At 47.1% G+C, this 23,807-nt stretch overlaps 2 protein-coding genes across 2 annotated transcripts; both read right to left on the bottom strand.

Annotated features, from left to right (window-relative positions):
• Nucleotides 1-2,124: 2,124 nt before the first annotated feature.
• Nucleotides 2,125-14,605, bottom strand: LOC135403134 (von Willebrand factor A domain-containing protein 5A-like). Its single transcript, XM_064636851.1, is given in 18 exon segments — nt 2,125-3,052; nt 3,236-3,359; nt 3,627-3,850; nt 5,981-6,172; nt 6,352-6,533; nt 6,789-6,892; nt 7,160-7,324; nt 7,517-7,631; nt 7,944-8,026; nt 8,437-8,578; nt 8,666-8,754; nt 8,899-9,026; nt 9,182-9,296; nt 9,425-9,567; nt 9,857-10,079; nt 10,201-10,448; nt 11,868-11,936; nt 14,444-14,605. Coding segments are annotated over 17 exon segments (2,433 nt in total). The 5' UTR covers nt 11,911-11,936; nt 14,444-14,605; the 3' UTR covers nt 2,125-2,939.
• Nucleotides 14,606-19,805: 5,200 nt separating this feature from the next.
• On the bottom strand, nt 19,806-22,845 carry LOC135403124 (olfactory receptor 10A7-like). Its single transcript, XM_064636836.1, has one exon. The coding sequence runs from the start codon at nt 21,003-21,005 to the stop codon at nt 19,812-19,814; it is 1,194 nt and encodes a 397-aa protein (XP_064492906.1). The 5' UTR covers nt 21,006-22,845; the 3' UTR covers nt 19,806-19,811.
• Nucleotides 22,846-23,807: the final 962 nt, after the last annotated feature.

Genomic DNA, 23,807 nt, shown 5'->3' with positions numbered 1-23,807 from the left:
ACTATTTTTGCTTTCAGATCCAATAACCCCATGAGAAGAAATACCTATTTATCATCTTTGACTATGCATGGAGCATGAAGGGTAACTTAAGTGTGAGATCGAACTACACAAAAAATCTCCATGAAAAGTGTAGATGTAGAAAAGTAACCATTGTTAAAATATGGTGAATTTTTTTAGGGTTTGACCTTGCCTAGCTACCAGGCACCTACATAGCTGCTCCCTCACTCGTTTTCTTCAATAGGACATGAAGAAAAATAAATGAAAAAGGTTGTGAGGTTAAAAAAAGATATGGTATTTGCTTAGCAATTACTGTCACAGACAAAACAAACTCAGCTTGGGGAAAACTTGTATAATTTACTGACAATTAAAATAGAGTAGGAGGGTGAGAAATAAAAGCAAAAACTAAAACACCCTTCCCCCATGTCCCCTTATTCCCAGGCGCAGCTTCACTTCTCTACTGACTTCCTTTGCTCCCCACCCCTGCCATCTGTACAGGGAGGATGGCAGACTGGGACCTCTGACCAATACACAGCAATTTCCTTTTGGACCTTTGTCATCCTCACACTTTTCTTCTGCTCCAGCACAGGTCCTCACCATGGGTTGCAATTCCTTCAGCAAATCTCCATCTGGTCCACCAGAGTGCAGAGTGTCCTCCATGGGCTTCAGCATGAATCTCTACTCCATCATGGGCTGTAGGGAAATACCTCCTCCTCCCTCTCTTACTGTGGTGTTTGCATTGCTGTTCTCACTCTTCCCTCCTGTTCTGTCTACATAGCATTATCTGCCTTTTCTTACATGTGATTTTACAGGGAGGCCACCAGCTTTGCTGACTGCCTCTGTAAGTGGGTGTCATGGTTCGAGATAGTCCCAAAATCCAATTCCCTAACTCCATCCCCCCTCCCACATCTCAACCTAATGTGAGATGGGTTTTTCCAGACAAAACACACCAGACTCAAAGTGGGGGAAAGGGAATATATTACAATGACTGTACAAATAAATACCATATCACATTATACACACGATCACAAACTATCTCTACCATGACATATGTATTTACAATGGATCAGGTCTCCTCTCCCCTCCAAATAAAAGTCCAGGAGGGAAAGAAGGACAGATCCCTTCCAGTCTCTGAGCAGCAGCATCTTCTGAGGCAGCAGGTTCTGTCTGTCTTCTCCACATGCAGCAGCTGATAGCTGGCTTTCTGCCAGCACTCAACGAGGGAGGTATCCAAGCCTCTCTCTCTTGGCCCCATCGCCTCACAACCGAGGGGTCTTCTGTGGACTTCGTAACCCCAGACAAGGTCGTTTCACCACGTCATATCACAAAGACACAGGGGAGTCTTCGTGACGGTCTGGTATCCCAGAAGACTCAGCTCCTTGCTTGCAGGGCCTCTGTGCCCTGTCTCTCAGGCTGCCACTGTGGCAGCAGTGCGAGGGGGGGGAAGCCAAGGTCAACTCCCCCTGCATTCCATCTGGCTGTCCCGGTCCAGCTCCAGGACGTCTTTTGAGCTTCTTAGCTCCTCTCTCTCTCCGGTACTGCTGTACTCCAAGGCTCCTCTAAAATAGGAGTCCATGTCCCTCTTCTCCAAGAGGGTCTCCAAGGGAGTTTTGGGGGATCTGGTATCAGTCTTACCCCCAAGAACTCTGTCTCAGCTGCTGGCTCTCTTTTCCCGGCTCTCCTTCCAGGAGTCTTCTCTGCGGTGCTGCATGTTGTTTCTGCTGCTTCTTCAGTTCAGGTCTTATCTCTTGGCTCTCTGCCACCTTCTCCGGCCAGTGTCGGCTGCTGTTCTGTGCCCATGGAGAAGAACATCTCCCAGCATAACTACAGGCACCTAGCCCAGCTTTATGCTGTTCCAGGTCCCTGCAGCCCCCCAGCCAGGGGCTGGGAGGCCCCAGAGGGCCCAAGGGGCTTAGAGCCCCTTCCTCGTGACCCTACAACATGGCCACCTCTCCTACAACAACCAAAAACTACAACTCATCTCTTCCGGTCTGGTTGTGATATGTTTACATTTCTGCAGGAGCGCCCATTGGGCAGAACTTCAAAACTTCTAAGGGTTTCCACCCCTTGGGGTCTACCACTTCTCTTGGCCTCTGGGGAAAACAAGGTCCAAACCACGACAGTGGGTCTGGTTTGGAACCACCTGTGATTGACATGGGAAAATCCCACATAGGGGATTCCCACAGAGGTCACTGCTGCAGCCTCCCCACTACCAAAACCTTGTCATGTAAACCTAATATGCTTGAAAATCCTAGAACATCATAAATGGCACTGGACTTCAATACATAGGCAGCTAAATCTCATTCCACAATGGTATTTCACTCACTCCCCAGCTGTCACCTCAGAAAACCAGTCCTTTCTATCCTGCCTCCTACCTGACCGGTGGTTCAGATATCTCAGGACAGCTGAAATAGCACTGGACACCTATGGTAAACACTGCAGTGATCCAGTGAAATCCACCCCTTTACTTGACAAACCGTTTTTTAGGAAAATAAAAAAAGAAGAAAGAAAAAGAAAAAAAAGTTCCTCTAGCAAATAACATTATTTTTACCTTTCTATAAAAAGCCAGAAAGGCACACAGGAAGAGAGGAGGGAAACAAAAAGACAGTCAGATACATGAAGGTGTTTTCCTGTATCATCTTAACAAATTTTTCTCCCTGCAGTCTGGTATTTTGAACTGATGACTGAGTAAATCTCAGAGAAAAGCAGAATATGGAAATGAAGCAAATTTTAGTATTTGTGATTAGCATTATTTTTCAGAACACAGTGATTATGGTAGAGAACAAATATGTGAACAAGCCAGCTTTGGTGAGTTGGCCATAGACAGCAACTAAGCACCCACCCAGCAGTTCACTCGCTCCATCCCACAAGGGTGTGATTTTAATGGCATGTGATACGTCCCTTTGACTAGTTTGGGTCAGCTTTCCTGGCTGTGTTCCCACCTAGCTTCTTTTCCACCCCCAGCAGTGAGGTAAGTGCTCATCCTGAAGACAGCGGGCTCCACAAATTCCCAGCAGGGAATTTGCTGCCTCCAGACATTCATCCAGTTGGACCTCTGCAAGAAGAGAGAAAATGCAGAGAGGGAGTACAACTCAGTAAGGGAATATGTTGTGTACCAACAGTCTCGCAGACTGCAGCACAGGAGCACTGGGAAAGATGAATATGAATCAGTGGGTGTCAGTTGTGGATTTAGTGGGAAAAGTCCAGAGTGTGACTCCTCACAGCAAAATCTTCTTACCATCTTGGTCCAGCAGCCACCTGCATACTTTGGCCACCAGAAGCTCTGACCAAGGTACCTTCCACTTATACTTGTGCAACCAGACCAAGGCCAAAACTGTGGCCCAGACAGCTGGCTCCACATCCTGTGAGGGAAAACAGAACAATCAAGGAGAAGAAGACTTCAATGCATACAAACAAACTCTTTAAGCTTCTGAAATCCTCCACATCAGAAACTTCCCTAGTACCTCTGGATTTCATCCCACACCCTCCATGTCCTTTTTCCATAAGCTGAGAGGATAAACTCCACTGCCTTGATCTCTTCCTCTCAGTTCAGCTCAGACTAGAAATTTGGTTGGAACAGGAAAGTTCAACTCGTGAGAGTGTCCCCCTCCTGTCCCTGATCTCCTTACCTCACTGGGCCTCTGTCCCTCAATATCAGCTTTGCTGAGCCCCAAGGCAGAGGCCAGAGCTGTGGTGAGGGCCCAGGAGCCATTTGCTTTCTGGAGTGCCACCACTGCCCTGAGCCCAGAGAAGTCACACAGTCTTGTTGCCAGCGGTGAAATTGCCCAGTCCCAACTGATGTTAAATGCTGGCAGTTCATCCATCACCTGTTCTTCAGGAGAAAGCTTCTGCTCTGGAAGACAGAAATGTTCACACAACTCACATGGAGATGGGCAATGACCACTAACCTTAAATTCTGCCTTCTCCAAGTATACTTAACTCTACTCCATCCTCTCCAAATTTTTCAATTTTTCCAGTCATACACAAGCATACAGAACTTTTTCCAGATCTCCCAGAGTAATTCAGGTCTTTCAAATATGTCACAGCTATGTTAAAAATTTGTCCTATATGCTCTAGTTTACCCAGAGTAATTCTCTCTGGGTAGGAACACGCCTAATTCCACCCATGAGCATCACTCATGTTATTCCTTCCTGTCACTTCCCCCATTATGGCTCACATTCACCATTGAGGGTCCCACAGTGGTCCTTCTGCATCATCCACTCTTAAACCCACCAACATCACCATGAGTCCTTCCTTTCCTCATTCTAAGACATAAGACTTCTTTGGAGCTACAGCACCATTGCATCACAAGAGAGCAAAGATGAAGAGAGCCAAGCACAGCCCATGACTATTATAGTCCTAGGCTCAATTCTGGAGCAGACTGAGAAGTTATTATGGTCAGAAAATGAAGCAGTTGGGCACAGAGTAGTTAGGGCAAAACTAGGCATCATTTAAGACTGGCCTAAAGGTATACAGAGGTTGGAAGGGACTTCTGGAAGTCTTCTTGATCAAATTCCTATTCAATGCAGGTCTCATTAGAACAGCTCACTCTGGTATCTGTGTAGTCAAGTCTTGAATATCTCTAAGGATGGAGATTCCACCAGTTTTTATATTTTTCTTATGATTACATAAATAAATAAATAAATAATTCCTCATACCCAGTCAGCATTTCCCATGGTCCAACTTGTGTCTGTTGCCTCAAGTCTTAATATTGGGCACTTTGAAAAAGAATTTCCTCTGTTTTTTTTCTTTTTTTCCTTCAGTCAGCCAACTGAAGGAAGACAACTAGACAAGTAGACAGATATCTTCTTCCAAAAGATGAGCAAACCCAGCTCTCTCAGCCTCTCCTCACACGCCATGTGCTCAGCCATCTCAGTTCAGTGGCCCTTCCTTAGAGTCACTCCAGTGTGTCAATTCCTTTCTGGTTAAGGAAGCAGAAGTTGGACACAATGCCCCACAATCACCTCCCTGCACAGTGGCTATAGTCTTGCTTCTGCAGCCTGGGATGCTGTTGGCTTTCTTGGTTGCAGGGCACACTTCTGACTTTTGTTCAAGTAGTTGTCTTCTAGGACTCCAAGATCCTTTCCTGTAGGGCTGCTTCCTTCAACGTGCATGCCCTGAGCCCATATTGTTCGTAGGGTTATCCAATTCCTGATCCATTCCTGATGCAAGACTTTGCATTTTTGTTATTGAATGTCACACAGTTCCTGTCAGGTCGTTTCTCCAGCCTTTATTGTACTGACCACATACCTACTGCTCCCAATTTGGTGTTGTTCATAAACTTGCTGGGAGCGTACTCTGTCCATTAATGTTCAGGTCATTAACAAAGATATTAAATGGTACTGCTACCATGAGAGATCTCTCTGGAATTGCACGGGGTTTTGGGCACCAGCTGGACTCTGAACTGCTGATAACTGTTCCTTGAGCTCAGCAGTCTAGCCAATTTTCCACTAACCTTACTGATCCTTTATCCCAGCCAGTATCTCATTGATGCCTCAATTAAGAGACTGACAAAGGCCGTGCTAAAGTCAAGGTTTAGAGAATCCACTACCCTTCTCTTGCTCACAGTTCCAGCTACCTCATTCAAGAAAGCAGTGAGGTTGGTCAGGCATGATTTTCTTTTCAAAACCCATACAGGATGGCATTTCTAAGAGGATCATTTGCTCCAGATCCTTTCCTCAGATTAAGGGGAGTCTGACCAGCTTGTATGACTCTGAACTTTTCTTCTTCCCGTTCTTGAAGATGGGTGAGATATCTGACTATTTTCCAGCCATGGGAACCTCTCCCATTTGCCATGATCTTTTGAAGATGATAGAGTGGCAGTGGCATCAGACCACTCCTTTGGCACTTTTGGATGCACTCAATCCCATGGACTTTTGTAGGTCTGTCACTCCATCCATCCCCAGCATAGTGACAATCAGAAAGTCTAGTGATTCTGAAAGTTCAGCCCTAGAATTTGCTCAGCCAAGAATTTTCTCCTTACCTTTACAAAATGTCGAAAGCTGGGTGAGTATCTCAGTGTCAGGGGCTTTGTGACCGAGCATCTCAAGGCATAACTGGCATTTCTGAACCATCCAAAACTTGGTGGACTTGAAGAACATAGGCCTGAATCCACGCAACCAGAGCAACTGGCAGGGGACCAGGTTTAAAGAGGGAGAGAGCAACGTGGAGGAGTCTGGAGGCAAAGAATCCAGGAAGAAAGGCAGGGAGGTAGGGGTAGAATTGTGGGTATTAGAGACAGGCAAAAGGGTGGTCAGGCCCACAGGACCAGGGGCTGCAGATGGTGAGAAAGCATCAGACACCAGGTCTGATGTGTCCCCACAGACACAGTGTCCCCACTGTTTCCAGCCTTACCGTGGTGCCAGGCGTACCTGTGTTTCATCCGTACAGCCACACTGGATGCGAAGGGAGATGGAACCCCCAGGGTGAGGCTGGACTTCACTGTGCTCTGCCAGGTGTCCTTCTCTGTCCTGCTTGTCCCCTCCCAGGCTCGTTCCCACAGCAGGTGCACCAGGGCCATGCGATGCACTGGCAGCCTGCAGGGGCAGGGAGTTAGTCCTTGGTTCCACCTCAGGGAAGGGCAAGGGATACATGGACCAAAGAGGAGGGGGCAGTGGATTAACAGTCATCGAGCTCCTCTCCCAAGGTCAGCACAGAAGGGACAAGGCAGGAGCACCAGATACCCAGATTCTCTTCCCACCTCAGGGTGCAAGTGAAGGACTTCTGCTGTTCCTCCTGCAGACCCTGCCAATGTCACTCTGCCTCATGTGCAAGGTGTGTTACCCTCTCACCTGTCATCTGATGATGAGGACAATGAGAACCTGAGTGTGTAATCGAAGAACTGATTGCCCACATGGTACTGAAGAGTCACAGCTCCCTCATCCACCTTTGCATCCTGGTAACGCAAGGGAAGAGTCAGACAGAAAAGTTCATATTCTGGGCCCAGGCAGCCTGGCTACCTAGATTCCCTTCCTGCTCTACTAAGGAAGTAGATACCCATGCTTGGAGCAGAGGCAATGAAAGTTTACAGAGCCCTGATAATGGTCTCCCAGGTCTAACACAGGTGAAAGACTCTCAGTACTGGGAAGGTGGAACAGGACGTGGGTCCTTTACCTTCCAGAAAGCCATGCCCTGGTGCATATGGTTCCTGGATCCCTCTCACCTGTGCTTGCCCATGGATCTGGGCATAGATGGAGCTCTGATGTCCCTGGAAGATCATCTCAGGAGCTTTTCTGATCAGTGACACCTCCAGGCCAGGTGGAAGGTCCCAGTGTAGTGAGATCCCACTGGCCATAGGCTGCAGAGCCCGCTGCAGACATTTCACTGCCTGGTGACACAGGAAGCAGAGAGCACAAACCACTCGGACTCCCTCCCAGTTCTGGGATGATGAGAATTTGGGAGGGGTCTTGGAGTTTGTGTGGATGGTGGTATTTGAATTGCGCTGCATGTTTATGTGAGCTATGGGAAGCATTGAATAGAGCAGGGGGGATCCTGGAAGCCCAGGTACCTAGGTCATTACCTTGGATGCCATGTCCACTCTAGAGTGGATGCACACACATTCACCTTTTGTCTCCAGGGCTATGGCCTGGGAAAGGTGAAAGTTGACACATCTGTTAGCAGGAAAACAGAAACACCTGTACAGGAAAAGAGGGAGATGTTAGAAGTGGGACACAGGTGAGAGGCACAAAGAACAAGAGTGGTCCAAAGGACAAAATCTCGAGAGGTAATGAAGCTTCTAATTGTAAAAATGAAAATGATATTGTGTCTTCCCATTCACTCTGGGATAAAAGATGTTGCCTGATGACCATGAGAATGGGTTTTGGAGCTGAAGAGTGCACTGAGGTATTGCTTAGTGAGGGTAAAGAGGAATACTGCTGAGATACTGCTGAGAAGAGCAGAGAAAGACTGGGAGAGGAGGCCCACCAGGTGAAGAGTGTAGGCATTACCGGTGGTGGTCTCGGTAACGGTAGACCTCAGCCATGACAGCTTCCTCTTCACTGGAGATCTTCCTTTGAATGAAGATAAAAAGCTGAGGGAGAGAGGAAAGGAAACAAGGATTCTCAGGTCTTGGAACCCCCATATAGGAAAGACACTCTTCTAAAATGCAGGCAGCCTTCCCAGTTTGCTCCCTTACACTCTCATGCCCACTGGCCTTGACATAGGAAAAGAGATTGTGAGTCTCCTTTCATTAGCACCAGGACACCTCTCAGCACAAAGAGACACCCTACAAGGAAGATCCAGCTCCCTCATGTGCAGGACAATTGAATAGAAGTCCTTCCAAGCTGCTCAGTCCAAAGATGGTGTCACTTTCTTCCATGAGGATGCCTCTCACATGCCAACTCTCCTCGCAAACAGCATCAGAATATCTCACCCTTAGCCCTGAAATCTATATTTGTTTACACCCATTCTCCTCCCCAAAATCCTTTGGCCCCGTCATACCTGACGGTGCCCATAAAGGAGAGGAGCGCTGTAAATAGACCTTAGGAGACCCAACAGGTCACAGCCCCCCAGATCAGGGCAGATGGAGGAGATGCGCCCCACAGCACTGTCCATGTTTTCCTGTGTGTACTCCACACTCTGCCTGTGGGAAGGCACCCAGAGTGTCAGGGGGAGAAAAGTCATGCTGTACTTACCCCTTGACCCTACTCCCTTATCACCCTGAACTCACGGATAGAAGGCTTTGAAAGTGGCCCCAAAACTGTAGATGTTGAAGTAACAGCCCAGAGGCAAACTCTTGAGGAGGAATAACAGTGTGTTCTGTGGAGAGACGGAGGGATGGGCAGAACTGAGATGGGGAAGCTAAGCAGAACATCTGCCCACGTGAAGCAGCTTGCCTCTATCCCCATCACCTGAGCATGACAGGTGAGGAAAATGTCCCCTGAAGATCTCGTCCAGTGGTACCTGTGCATCCTGGAAGAGGCTGCAGTCCACGAGAAAGAGGAATTCCCCCAGATGGCCTGGACTGGGCACTACTTCAGGAATGTTTGGCATCAGTGTCAGCATCACAACAGGGTGTCCTAGCAGAGAGCCTAGGGGGTGTGTGGGGAAACAAGAAGGATTTATAGACTGGAGCATCCTTCCCTGTCTCTTTTCTTTTGCCCTCAGCTCTGACTTTTTGCCCCCAGATCCTCCTACTCTCCCAGATACCCTCTCCCTAATGCCTATTTCCACCCTACTCACTCACCAGGTGGGGCTTTAGGATCTCTCCTCTCCACCACAGCACTGAGGGTGTGAGGCCCTTTGTAATATACCATTAAGTTCAGATCATCCTGCATCCAGGGTGATGATTTCAAGAATACCTGAGGATAAGTAGGGTGTGTGGAGAAAAGAGAACCAAATAAGTGGATTAAGGAGTCCTAAGGAGCACCAGCAGGCTGCAGATCCTTATCTACTCTCCCACTTTGGGAAGCATCTGGCAGTGACGTACCTAAGCAGATGTGTGATCAGAAGCTGTGTATTGCAAAGGGGTGTGGCTGCTGTTAATGACTACATGGGACACACCATGGGCTGACTTCAGGGAGATGCTGAAGTGCAGATTTTTGGACATCTCCTCCTTGGAAGAGATCTGGCCTGCAAGGAGAGAGAGGTGTGAGAAACTGAAGCAAAATGTGGCATCTAAGTCCCTCACTGTAGTGTTTACTTGTGGTGGTGGTGAATCTGTAGACACACACTGTGTTTTGCATAGGAGTCTGTGGGGTCTCTTGCTATGGTATATATGAGGAGACTTGTGGGGTTCATGACTATGAGGGGCAAGGGGGAATATTCAGATTCTCTCACTGAGGCACTCCCGCAGATACACACCCCCAGCCCCTCCCTGAGGGATGCTGGGGAGACGCCTGTTCCTCCCTGCGTCACTCACTGGTGTATTTTATCCACGGGAACAGTTCATGTGGCCAGCAAAACTGGGCAGCCCCATCCGGCTGCAGTGGCAGCTCCTGGACGTAGCACAGGCTGATGGTCACCTCCCCATTAGGAGGCAGAGTTCCCAAGAAACAAGCGAACACACGACCCCAGAGATCCCACTGATCCTGCAGGTATCTTAAATTCTCCATGCCTGGAGTAGCTTTGCACAGCTTCTGGGCCTGCCACAAAGGGAGAAAAATGTATCACTGAGGTCTCCATAAGAATGAATGAAAGAAATTAAATACACAGGATCCTCTCACCCAGTCCACAAACCACCCATTCCCACTACAACCCCAGTACCTCCTCCTTCTCCCAGAGCATTGTTTCAATGAAAGAGTCCCCCATGGTAGCGTGGAAGGTGTCTACAACAGTATTTGAATCCACAGGAAAGATGAACATGGTCTCCTTGGAGACTTGCTGCACGTTGCGGAAAACCAGCTCAGACACCACATAAGCCACAAAGTCCTGAATGGTTACATTTACTGTCACAGTTTCCAGCTCCACTTCAGGATAGGAAGAAAAGAACCATATTCCCCTCTGGAATAAGCCTGAGGAAGACACAATAGTTCTCAAACTCCCTGATTGTCTGTAGGAATCTTTAAATTTGAGGTGTCTGCTTGTAGTGGAAAAGAGTTGTGTGTCCAAACCTGCCACAGAAATGTCAGTTGCAGAAGCTGGTAAACAGAAATGAAAGGTCCCTTAGGCTGCCAAAGTTTCCCTTAGACCAAAGTTTCTCAGCTCTCTAAGCCCCTCTTTGTCCAAAGCACATGGCAGCTGTGCCCTCAGATTACCACCTGCCATGCTTCATCTTAGCTCAGGCCTACCATGGCTTTAAGAAGAGTCTGTCTGTCCCCCAGCACACAGCCTGAGAGAGTCTCACACTGGAGCTTCACACATATGGCAGGAGGTGCCAAGCAGATTTGCTTCAGTGTTCACTGCCAAGGCCAGCTGTGTTTGGGTGACTGAGCAATGGAACAGGTTCCCAGAGAGATCCAGAGAGGTTTTGGTGTCTCCTTCTCTGGAGATATTCAAAAGTTGTCTGAACTCAATCCTGCGTAATGTGTTCTACGGGACCCTGCTTGAGCAGAGGTTAGACTAGATGACCTTCAGTGGTTCCTTTCAATCTTACCCATGCTGTAATTCCATGATTTATCTCCTTTTCATTGTTGACAGCAGAGATATTTCTCACTGACCTCCCTTTCTCATCTGTCATACTTGTAGCCTATGGTTTATCTGAGACCAACAATGTGTAGATCTGAATTTGGTTGGAAGATGGTCTTGGTTATCTCTCTATCTGCTGTGACAGCAGCCAATGGAGGGAAACCTTCTCCATACCTTTGCCCTTGCTTTGAGGTAAAGAACACTCATTTTAGGGGAAGGTTGGGCATCAGTGAGGCATCAGACCTGTTGGTAAAATACATTGGAGTAGTGTCTTTGTCAAGAATGGTGTAACACTGTAGGAGGAAGAGAGTGACACTTTGCAAAGGAAGGTATAAGACCGTCATAGGGGTTGCTGTAATATCAGCAAGGAGACGGTGTACCTAAGATGGCAGAGTTCACCTGGAGAGGAGGATTCAACTCACTAATCAAGTGATGTACTAAGGTATCAGGCAACCACAGGGGTTCATTTAGCTCCACAGTAGAGATGATGCAGTATCATAGCACTGAGGAGGGTTACCAGCTTCCCACAGTAGTAGATATCTCGCCTACATCCTCCTACTACTTTGTAATCATTTCCCTGGAAAGCCTTCAGCACTATGAGTGAGATGAATCACGCTTACAGAATGATGTTTGCTATGCCAGTGACAGAATGTAAAGGCTGACTACAGGCCATGTTCCTGGGTTCCCCGAACATGGTGAGATGTGACTGCCTGTCAACCAGCCAAAAAATCCATTCTTCCCACATTACTCCTCAGCTAAGATCTTCACCACCACTCACAGGTGCCACCCTTCTGTCCCCAACTTACCCCTACACATATACTGTTTGCTCAGGATGCCACTTTTCCTCATCTTGACTTTTTTGTTGAAGAGAACTTCTGTGAGGAAAAGAGCAAAAATGAGCTACGAGGACCTTCTGGGGAAAAAACAAACAAACAAGCAAAACACACACACACACAAAACCACCAATCAACCAACCAAAAACCAAACAAAAAACCAGCAAGAACAAAAAACCTGGGCACTTCTATCTTCCCTTCCTCCATGATCTCTAGCTCACACCCACATACATGGGTCAAGATAACTCCTTGCATCCTTACATTGGGGAAATGGGGAAAGGAATGGATGAATTAATTTGTGTCTGGGATGTATGGATGCACATCCAGAAAAATGGGAGGTAAGAGGACAATGGCAGAGCTGAGGAGCAACTGGAGTTATGTGAACTGTGAGGGAGAGGATTATAAAAAGTGCCTGATTTGTGACTGATCTGTCAGTTAGGCAACTAAACCCACCAGTTCTATGTACAGTCAGTAAACTCTTACAAACACTGAGTAGAGCCTTGACTCTGTTGTCAAAACATTGGACAGGAGGGTCATTTGCAGCGAGAAGGAGAAGGCTTAGCATGGGTGAGTGATCCTAGCAAAGGTGAGGAAATTCCTTCTAGCTGCCTCCTGGGGGTTCTGTGCTATAGATATTGGCATTGGGTGTCTATCTTGGAACAGACAGGACATCTAAAATGGTACTAGATACCCATTCAACGACTACATCTCATCCCTAAATTGCACAATAGTATGATTCAGTTCAATATTATTATGTATAAAAGTAGGTATTTCAATACATTCAGATACATTCAGATACATTCAGATCAAGTTCTAAACCCCTGTGAGGAGGACTGCCAGAGAGTTCGGAAAGAGGGAGTGAGAATGGGGCAAAGGAATGAATGAGGAATGAGAGGAATGTGAGGGGGGATAGAACAAGGAAGAGAAGAGGGATGTGCATTCTCTGCTGTAGTGATCCTGACTGGGGGATCGTTGTACCTCAGAATTAGTGGCCCCTGAAGCAGTTGATCTGAGGAGGCACAGGACAGGACTGTGCTGTGCTGCACATCTGGCTTGGTCTTCAGGCTTGTGCTGGACTGCACCAATCCCATGGCCACAGGATAACCCCAGTTAGCTCATTGTAACAGAGACAGAACATGCACAGGGAATATACTGCTGATCAGAGACCTTTCAGTGTTGCACAGCCTGAGGGTCTCAGCATCCAAGGGGGTGTAAGATTGTTGATGCTGTTCTCTCTTTCTTTCTAGTGTTAGCTCTAAGCAATGACGTTTCAAATGAAACTTTGCAGAACCTAAATATCTTTCTTCTTGGGAATCACTGTGAACCAGCACTTAACTCCTGGGGTAATGCATTTGGTGCACTCAGTGGGTCCCAGTAAGAAACATTTTTCTAGAGAAAAATATCCTTCTAGAGGAAGGATAAAGAGGAAGGGTCACAAGAAACTTGGCCCAGATGGTCTTCCCAGTGAGAATGTCCCAGAAGAATATTTCAGCCCAGCTGAAGTATTAACATGACTCAAGGAACACAGAACAAAGAAAAGACAAGGAAAACCCAGCTTATTTAAATGTCACAAGGGAAGCAAAAAACCCGTCACTAATCTAGAATTAAATCAGAATTTGATGATGTCTGTTACTCCATAGTTGTGCTGTCAGTTTCTTTAAACTGTATTTGGATAATTCTCCTGATTCTGGAGGGCCCCTTCATCAGAAGAATTCCTGGGGAGATAGTATTGGCAGAAGCTGAGTCACTCTGCACCTGCATTTAGTTAATTGGACTCAAAAGGGAGGACTGATCTTGGCTAAGTGCTTTGACAGAGAGAATGTTGTGTTTCTCAAAGTGGAAAACTACTTCAACGGTCTGCATGATAGTGTGTGTTCTTCTCTCATGGCTGAACACAGCCACCACATGATGCAAGGTGAATGTGTGGGATCAAAGCACTGGTTTAGGACAATCCTGGGAATTTTGGTTAACTAAAAGACAAACACCATGTGCTATTTATGAGAGAATATGAATAAAAGGGGAACGCCAAAAATTATCAGTGGACAAATCCCGAAATGGAAATCTGTGTGGTGTGCAGCCTCATTCTCTTCAGCGCCCATAAGATAGCTCCTACTAGATGAAACAGTCATTAAACTGATAAAAGACTGAAGATATGATTCTTTGTTCATAGTAAAAATCCTGATTTACTGATACCTGCCTTCAAGGATCCCCATAACGAAGTTCCTCTGCTTGCACATCTATTTCCTGTATTTTAGAAATATAAAGTATATTTACAATATATTGGAAATATCACGAACTGTGTATGTGCCTCATTGTGAATTTGGACCTAAACCTGCTGTCCTTGATCTCAGAGATCCCAGATGTATAGGTAACATTTGAACTAAGGAGCCTGGCAGGACAGGGCAGCAATCACAGACACACAGAAGCTGCCAAGCCTTTGCCAGGGTACAAAGCACAAACAGACAGACAAATGCACATGTGCACACAGAACAGGACTGCAACATTTCCATGTGGGGGCAGGGAAGGATGGATGCACAAAATGCACTCACCATGAAACAGCAGACTGCAACAGGAACAACAGGCAGACAGATACAGGAAAGGCCCCGGGCCTGAAAACTGTGAGCTGCGGCAGGGAAGGATGTTCCCGGGTGCGCTGGGAAGAGGAGGAGGAGAAGGGCTGGTCTTCACAGTGAGCGACAGGGATAGATGGGAGCCATGATCACTGCCACAGTGCCTGGGCAATTCCAGGAAAGGGAATGCTGCCAAACATGCACTCTGGGATATATACGCTTGGAACCAGAAGTGCTGCCAGCCTGCAAGCTGGGATGGGTGGGAGGCACTGGGTGTAGGGGTGTTCCAGATCTCTGGGCAGCTCTGAGAGAGGCTGGTGGAACCATGAAGGAAGCAGGACCAATGCAGAACCCACATGGAGGGTGACTTTTGTGCCCAGAATGGGGAACCAGGGGCAATAATAGAGATCATGCTGCGAATTGACTCCATCCTGGGGTCTCCAAGCTGGGGATGTTGCCTGGGAAAGGCCTCTTGTGAAGTTGGCATGTCTTGGGAAGTGAACTGCAGCAGTGCTGGACAGGGTGCAGAGGGTGGGGGGTGCTGCCCAGCACCACCTGCCCCACGGGAGAGCTTTGAAGTGTTGGGGATTGGGCTCCCATTTTTACTGTACGAGGCATTTCCCCACCAGAAGTGCAAGTGGCTGCTGGGAAGGGAACCATTCAGTTCCTGCCCACACAAGTGCTTCAGGTGGCCTTCCTGACATCCTCCTCTGACTTGTTCTTTTCCAGTGGGCTTTACTGGCTCCAAGAGGATACAGGTAGGAAGACAGTTTTGGACCAGTTAGGAAGGAGATGGTTGCCTTAGATCTTTATTCTAGATATTGCCAAGCTTGCTTAGAGCCATATACCTGCAGAAAAGTGAATGCCATTCATACTGAGAGCTGGAGAGTAAAAGAGTGTGGTGGTACCTGAGGTTGGCTTGGCTACCTAACTGGCTACCTAGTTAGTTACTTACTTGGTTACCCAGTTGGTTACCTAGTGCCCCAAAGTGAACTCAGTAGCTTGTTCCCAGTCTTGTCAGAGGAGCAGCTATAGGGTAGTCTGATGTCCATCTGCATGACTATGCAATGACAGACATGGTCAATATTGATTTGCTCCTGGAACAGTGAAGTTTTCTTTTCCTTACCTCGCAGCTTTTCAGTAAGATGATTCAGTGTTGCTTTTCAGGAATTTTCTTCTCCAATGCTGATTATTAAAAATGTCCCTTGAAAAGTTCTCAGAATTCTTTCAAAGCATCACTGAGATTTCTGCAGAGTACTGAGAGCTTGTTGTCTGGTTCTGGGTATAAACTGTGTTCTGTGCTTTGATAAATGAATGGTTGTATTAAGTCCTCTGAACTGAAAACTGAAACTGCTTCCTACTGAACTGAAACACCTTTTTCCATGCATGAGGAAAACTCATTGCTGCAGAGAAACAGTATGAACATCACGCTAAGTTTGTTTCCATCAATGGCCCAGCAGATCATGCATTTTAAAATGTTCATTCACAGTGTCCCTCCAGTTCTACAGCAAACAACCTGGGTGATGTGCTTAAAAAAAAAAAAAAAATTAAAAAGAAAAAGCACCAAAAGTAGAGCCTCTGGTAACTTTCTGCATGAGTGAGTGTGTCTTAACTTCAGCCTCTATAAACTGGACATTTCCTTCAAGAGAAAACTCCCCTTTATCTCAGCATCATTGATGTCTGGGAGAAGACTCTAGAACTGTCCTGTGCACAGCACATGTACCACCACAGGGACTCCAAGCTCTGGACAACAGCCTCTTTGTAAACCTACCTTTGGTGGCCTGGAAACTCTTCCTGGTGTCTTGCACAAAGACAGAAAAGATATAACCTGAATTTTAGCTCATTAGCTAAGAGGTTGATAGAGGAGAGTTACCTTGTGCTCTGACTAGAATGAAGATATATTCACAGTTGTATAAGAAACTGTTCCAGTGAGTGATCCCTGATGCTCAGACCAAGGAAGTGCAAAGCAGCTTTGCTTCATACTGTGGCTGAGGAACCCACAGAGGTCACCACGGCCCCCCATGCAGCCCTTTGCCAAGGTCTCCGGCAGACAGCAATCCTCTCCCCAGAATTTTTAGACAAAACAACTTTTCTTACTTTCAAAGAGCTTGAAATAAGAAGATGACGGTCCAAGCGACAAAGAGAAGAATTGCTTTACATGAAACTGGGGCTGTGAGTGGAGTGTCGTGGGTGGTGTGCAGGTGTTTGGGGCTGTAACATAGAGCTCGAAGTATCAGAAAGTTGTGTAGAGAAGAGGGACTAGAGCCTGATTTCCTCCATGAAGACCTGTGGGAGAATTTGTAGGGTGAACTGCTCATGATGAGTTCAGTTCCGTGTGGAATTAGCTATTTTGTTGCACAGGACAGCTAGAGATTGACCTCACATTGATGCACTATGGAAGAGGGTGCCAAGGCATTCATCTGTGTTTTCTGGCTCTGTGTTGATTCATCTCTAGGATGGGTTCATTAAGCCTCCACTGGGTTCGATTATCAGTGCCTTTCTTGTGTGGGTCACAAAACTGAACACAGAATTCTAGATGTTGTTTAACAGGTACTGAACAAAGGGAGGCTAATTCCTTCCCTCAGTCTGCTGGCCATGCCCCTGCTAAGGCAGTCCAGGTGGCTGTTGACTTTGTCTCCCAGGAATGGTAGTGGCCAACCCCTAACTACTTGAATTTTGTTGTATTAAGTGAGCTCAGGTTTTTCACTGGATTTGTGCCACACTGATACATCTCCATTTCACAGCCTGAAACATGAAAAGAAGAACACCCAGACGTCATGTGTGATTCACTCACTTGTCTAGAGGTGCAAGGAAGTGTAGTGAGATATCTGTCAAGAAGTCATACTGATGAGACACACGTTTAACCAGGTGCACCTGAGGTTAGGGATGACAGCTCACAGGTGGGAGGGGGCACAGGGCTGTGTGCTGAATCCATGGGGCAGGGGAATGAGGGGGGGAGACGCTCAAGAAAGATGAAACAGCATAAAACTGGGCTCTCTGCACATGGCTACACACAAACAGAAGCTTGTCAGAGCTCTGCAAGCACAACCCTGATGTCCCTGGAGTACCTGAGCTCTTCATTTGACCGATTTTGCGCCACATGAGGGATGTACAGGAAAGACAGGCAGGGACAGAGGGAAGGGGTTTCCTTCTATGTGAAGGAGCAGCAATTCTATGGGTGGGCAGTGGGCCAACTGGGAACTTGTGGGAAAGATTCCTATTGTAGGCTTTGTCCTCAAGCCCCAACCTCCTTCCTGGCATGTCAGTCCAGTATATCCCCATTTTCCTTCTCTTATGGAGCCCAAGATAGGATGCAGCATTGTAGGTGTGGGTGGTCAGGTGAGTACTGAGTAAAGCACACTAATCACATCCCTAGATTTCCTGGCTGGTCTCCTGCTGACAGATCCCGGGATGATGTCAGCCTCCCATCCTGGCAAGGAAACAGTAGATGAGATCCCACAGGTGTATTCTGTAAAGGGCAAAGGAGCACAAGAGAGCTCAACATGTCTTCAAGGCAAATCTCCTTCAAGCATGAAAATGTCCTTTTGGATACACAGGAAAACAAGCAGATCTATCAGGGGAGCAGCTTGGCCAAACAGTTGAGCTCCAAGGAGAAAGAAAACATGCATGAAGATGCATAAACATCTATTGCCACAGTAAGCGGAAAAGAACAAAACTGGAAAGCACGGGCTCACAGCTGTGTGGGGCTTGTGATCCAGAGAGAGCAAATGAAGAAGAGATTGCCCAGAGAGGCTGTGGATTCTCCCTCACAGGAGATATTCCAGAACTGTCCGGATTCAATCCTGTGCAATGTGCTCAAGGAAGAGCCTACTTGAGCTGGACCAGATGACCCACTGTGACCCCTTCCAACCTGAACCATTTTGTGATTCTGAGATTCTCCACGGTGGTCAAGGGACTCTTTGCCTGCCACCTAGGGTGCCTTCTCCCCCACCTTCTTTTCTGACCTCGGTGTCTGTAGGGATGTTTCACAGTTTCTCACTCCGCTCTCACAGCTGCTGTGCAGTGTCAGTCTGTTATCACAGAGCCACCACCACCATTGCTCTTTGGCTCTGTTTTTGGCAGTGGTGGATCCGTCTTGGAGTCTTGGCTCTGTCTGACATGGGGGCACCTCTTGCTCTCTTCTCACTGAGGACACCTCTGCAGCTCTCCTTCCACCCCCAACCCTTGCCGTGCCACCCCAATATAAATACAGCGTGTGGTTTCACAGCTGAGTGTAACACAGCCCTATCCCAACAGAAACCTGTGCTCATAGCAGGTCACTAAACTCCATCCACAGAGAGAATGCTGTGTATTCCTTTGTCCCTTTGGAAAGTTCCGTTTCCAGTAAACAGATACTTAGAGACTTTTCATTTGCAAACCCATGCCGTGGTGACAGAATTTATTCCCATGGGAGTCACAGACGTGTCGTGTCTGTGGATTCTACTATTCTTTTCGCTCCCATGCTTCCTGACTGTTTATCCTTTCTGGAAACCACATTTTCCCACACCATTGATCTGAGGGGAATGTAAAAGTCCCTGTATGGAACCAGGAATAAGTTGTCTTGGATGCTTTTATAACTAATGGCATAAGGATATAATCATAGAGGGAGACATAGAACTGGGCCAGCTTTCCTTCTGGAGTTCTTCATTACATTCCTTTGACTTTCAAGAAGACTCAGCAATAACCTAAAACTACCTCAAAATTCAAAATTAGACAACCTCATCTCATCTAGAGCACTTCCACACAGAGTATCACTGCAAAGAAGCATAAGTTTCATGTATGCCATGGGTTACATCCACAGGTCCCATCGTTGTATCCAAAACAGCAACTACAGAGAATGTGGAAATTTATCCCTAGTGGGGTACAGTTGCATTAAATCTGTATTGAGTTTCTTAAGGTGTATGTTGATTTCTGACAGCAGAAGACTTACCTTAGTGGAGATGAATCCCAAGGTGCTTTCTTAGATTCAGAGAATCACATAACCTCCCAAATTGGCAGAGAACCACAAAAGTCATTGAGTCCAACTTGTGTCCCTGCACAGGACACCCCCAGAATCCCACCATGGGCCTGAGAGTATTGTTCAAATGCTTCTTGAACTTTGGAAGGTTGGGGCTGGACCACCACCCTGGGGAGCCTGTTCCAGTGTCTGACCACCTTCTGGATGAAGAACCTTTTCCTAGTATCTATCCTAATCCTTCCCAACACAGCTTCATGCCATTTCCTCTGGCCCTGCACTATGTGAAATTTCTCTTTGATTCTGCTGTGTCCACTGAGCTGGTGAACCTTACACACACACCAAAAATGGAAATAAGATTTTTAATACACACATTCACGGGCCAGAACAGACTTATTTCTTCACCAACACAGCCATAGTTACGATTAGTACTTCTCTCACTTCTTTATTCCTCAGGCTGTAAATCAGGGGGTTTAACATGGGAATTATGGTTGTGTATATGACAGCAACAACTTTCTTAGTGTCTTGTGAATTACGGGAATTCGGTCGTAAGTAATTCAAGGTTCCACTTGCACAGTACAATATTACAACAATAAGGTGTGAGGAGCAGGTGGAGAAGGTCTTGTGTCTGCTCTCTGCAGAGGAAATCTTCAGGATGCTGGAGATGATGCAGGCATAGGACACCAGGATGAGGCAGAATGGCGTGAAGATGGCCAGCACTGTGGCTGCAACCATCTGCTTTTCATACAGCGAGGTGTCATTGCAGGAGAGCAGGATGAGCGGGGGAATGTCACAGAAGAAGTGGTTAATCCTCCTGGGCCCACAAAAGGGCATCGTGAACACCCAAGCTGTCTGCACCACAGACACAACATTGCCACTGCAGCAGGACAGCAGGACCAAGGAAAGGCAGACTCTGGCATTCATGATGACAGTGTATCTCAGGGGGTTGCAAATGGCCACGTAACGGTCATAGGCCATGGCTGCCAAAAGGTACCATTCAGTGGCTCCGAAAAAAATCACACAGTAGAGCTGCGTGGCACAGCCCATGTAGAGGATGCTCCTGTCCTCTGACATGAAACTTACCAGCATCTTGGGGACAACAGTCAATGCTGTGGAAACATCCAGGAAGGCCAGGACCCGGAGGAAGAAGTACATGGACGTGCAGAGGGTGGGGTGCACCGTGGCCACGCAGATGAGAAGGTTCCCAACGACAGTCATGGTGTAAACTAAGCAGAATGTGAAGAAGAGCAAGTGCTGCAGTTCTGGGCGGCTGGACAATCCAGAGAGGACAAATTCAGTCAGCAGAGTGTGGTTTCCTGATTCTGTTTCCTCTGTTGACTCCATCTGGGAGGAATCAAGCAGACAGACTGTCAGAGCTGTAGTCACATGACGGTGCTTCAGCCAGTTACTCAAAGAGTCTCTTGGGAACTGCTGGAGAGCTGCTGGATCGAAGGGTGTAACTGTAGAACAGGCTGAGCTGAGCAAAGTAAGAAGGCAACGACTGTAGTGGGAGTGTGCAGTGTCAGCGCTCTCCAAGTGGCATTGTTTGGGACAGTGACCAAGCCTTCGACTATGAGGAGTTAGCATTTAAGGGCTGGCTCCATTCTGGGCATAGGGTTAGTTGCCAAGAATATGTGCTCCCCTCAAATGTCAGGTCTGTGCTCTCAGCTGGTCCCATAGGCACTTTCTGCACTGAGAGGAACACCCAGCCGACAACTGAAACACCCACAGACCCAAGAAAGAATAACCATTTTGCTACGTAGGGAGCAGTGGACATTGCTTCTTGCACTCTGCTGGGACCTGGGTTTTTCTACAGAGTGGAACTGACAGGGCAGGCAGCTTCCTCCGAGATATCCAAAGTTACCTTTAGAGCAACTCAACTTTAGGTGAAAGCCAGGGAAGCTCAGGCTGTGGGAGGCTTTGGCTCATATTCACGTCACTCCCCAGCTGTCAGTGGGACAGAAAGACTTCAAAGAGCCCAGCTCTGGGGAAAGCACCCCCAAATGGAGGAACCAGAAGCTGTGAAGGGAAGACCTAAGCCAACTCCTGTCACTGGAGGAAAGCCCAGCTGACAACTGAAACACCCACAGACCAAAGAAGGCAGCACCAAAGTAAACCAAACCCAAATTCTGTCTGTAGGCAGGCAAAGGAAGAAGGAAAAATTACAGGGAGAGGTGCCCACAGAGGATGGTAAGAAAGTGCAGAGGGTGAAGCTCAGCACCATTCACTTCATTAGTGACATTTCCCCGTTCTCCCGAGCAGTTTTGCTGTGGGTGCAAGGCCAGGGGCAAATTCAGGCAGTGCTGGGCCAGCCGTGGCAGCTCTGTGTGCTCGTAATGTCTGAGATGGGAAACCGACGCACTGAAAGAAAGAAGAAATTAGCCTGACAGGAGGAAGGGGGCGTTAGTTGTGTGCCCTTCAGACACGTCATCTCAACAGACCTGGCACCCAGAGAAGGACACGCTGTCAAAGCAAGAGCAGAGCACACAACCCTGCCATGACTCAGTCACTCCTCGGACTGACTCCGTCTAATTTCTCTTTTGGCTATAACTTGCCATCTTTTGTCTGTGGGTTTTTTAACATGAAGGTGCAAGCTGTAGATCCTGGAGCCACAGGCAACTTTAACTTGCAATCATAGTAACTAAACTCCTAAAATTCTCAGACAGTTAATGGTCTGGTGTATTTAAAAGGAATCTTTCTGGGCTTGACTGATTCCATTAACGTAGAAATTAAAGAAGACTCTTTTGAGTGATATCCCAATATAGCCTGTGCATGACAGATAGAGAATGACATAAAAAACTCCCTGCATTCTCCACTGGCACACATTCACACTGGTTTTCTTAATTGTTAGATCCATGTGGCTGAAGCGGAAGCTTCTTGATTCTGCTCTTTGAACCCATATGAAAGTTTTAGACTATTGCTTTGAGCATTAGTTCTTTATTTAAGTCAACGTCCCTCACAGCAGTCATTGTTTCACTGACAGGTTAGTTTTTATTTCCTAACGCAGAACACCTCTCAGACACAACTCTCAGTTTGTGTAATTCGTGCGTAGTGGCTCTGAGGCCCTTTAAGTTTTGGCCTTAGTTCTTCCTTGTATTTGCTTTATACACTCACAATAAACAGTTTGAAGTGTCCTACCTGCAACAGTTCTGCCATCCAATTCCTCCAATGTGGGTCACGCAAATTTGGATACAAGTATTTCCCTTGTTTTCCTACATCAGGGATAGCGTTGGGCTGATGATTCCTACGGTCAGCTTACGCTGCAGGTTAAAAGTTATATTTAAGTGCAAATGATCTCCTGCCACAGCTTGAGCAATCTGTTGATATTAGTACCTGGCATACTCCATAGAAAGTCAGCCAAAGCCTTGCCTCACGGAGAGGAAGAAAAGGAATTTTTAGATTTGTTTCAACTCCGTTGAACTGGCTGCAGCTGAAAAGGCAGCAACCTCAATGCATCTCTTTTTTTTTTTTCCCAAGAAGTGAACAGCTGAGCTGCCTCTGACACATGACTCACTCCCGGTTTAAGAAGAGTCTCTTGAAAGCCCTAATTGCCCTGTGGGTGGGATTGATTTCAGCTGATTTTAGGCAGGTCAGGGATGGTGGTTCAGAACTATGCTCCCTCTGAGGGCAAGGGGATGTCCCCAACCAATTACACACTTACAGTAGCAGTTGAAATGCATCCCGAGCCAGCTGGTGATCAATTTTTAACCTAAAAGCTCTAAGAAATATCTGGGAACATCAAGGGATATGTGACTCCAAGGACAGAATTAGCCTGATAAAGCCTCCTGCCTTTGTTTAATTTGACTGGGTACCTTTAGGGGCCATGCTGTCTCTTGTAGAAATTTCATTCAACTCCAGCTGCTCACATTTCAATCTTCAGTCTAAGTGGCTACTTGTCAACTTTGAATCATTTACTCCTGTGAGAGGCTCAAATGACTCAAAACAACCAGCCATGCGAGGGGTGTTTTGCTGGGGCCGGGTTTGCAAAGGGAAAGAGGAGAGTGTTTTGTGCATGGTGGCGAAACCTCTGCTCTGTGTAAGACGGAGGGGGTGAGCAGCCAACACTGGAGGCTAGGTTTTGAGCCAGATAAGGGAGAAGGCTCACAAGAAGCAGACCCTGCAGAGGCAGGATAGCACATTTTACCATGCCAATTGTCATCCCTTTCACAACTGGCTCAGTTGAAAAACTGCCCCCACCCTGGGGAATGTATTGGGACATTCACATTATTCATCACTTCCGATGGGGCATAATTGGCTCAACTATGCTGATGTGAGACAGCTGTCATGTCTTCAAAGAACCATCGAAGACCCCTGAAGCGCCCCCAACTCATTTCTGGGGCTTTCACCAGAGGACTTAACATGATCCACAGCGTTACATCAGACAGTGTA

The sequence above is a fragment of the Pseudopipra pipra genome, chromosome 26 (assembly GCF_036250125.1).
Source record: "Pseudopipra pipra isolate bDixPip1 chromosome 26, bDixPip1.hap1, whole genome shotgun sequence".
NCBI lineage: Eukaryota > Metazoa > Chordata > Aves > Passeriformes > Pipridae > Pseudopipra > Pseudopipra pipra.
Note: the sequence above shows the minus strand (reverse complement) of the source record. Positions and strands in the feature narration are given on the sequence as shown.

Excerpts from the sequence above, each read along its gene's own strand:
- LOC135403124 (XM_064636836.1), bottom strand. The coding sequence starts at position 21,005 with ATGCTAACTCCTCATAGTCGAAGGCTTGGTCACTGTCCCAAACAATGC.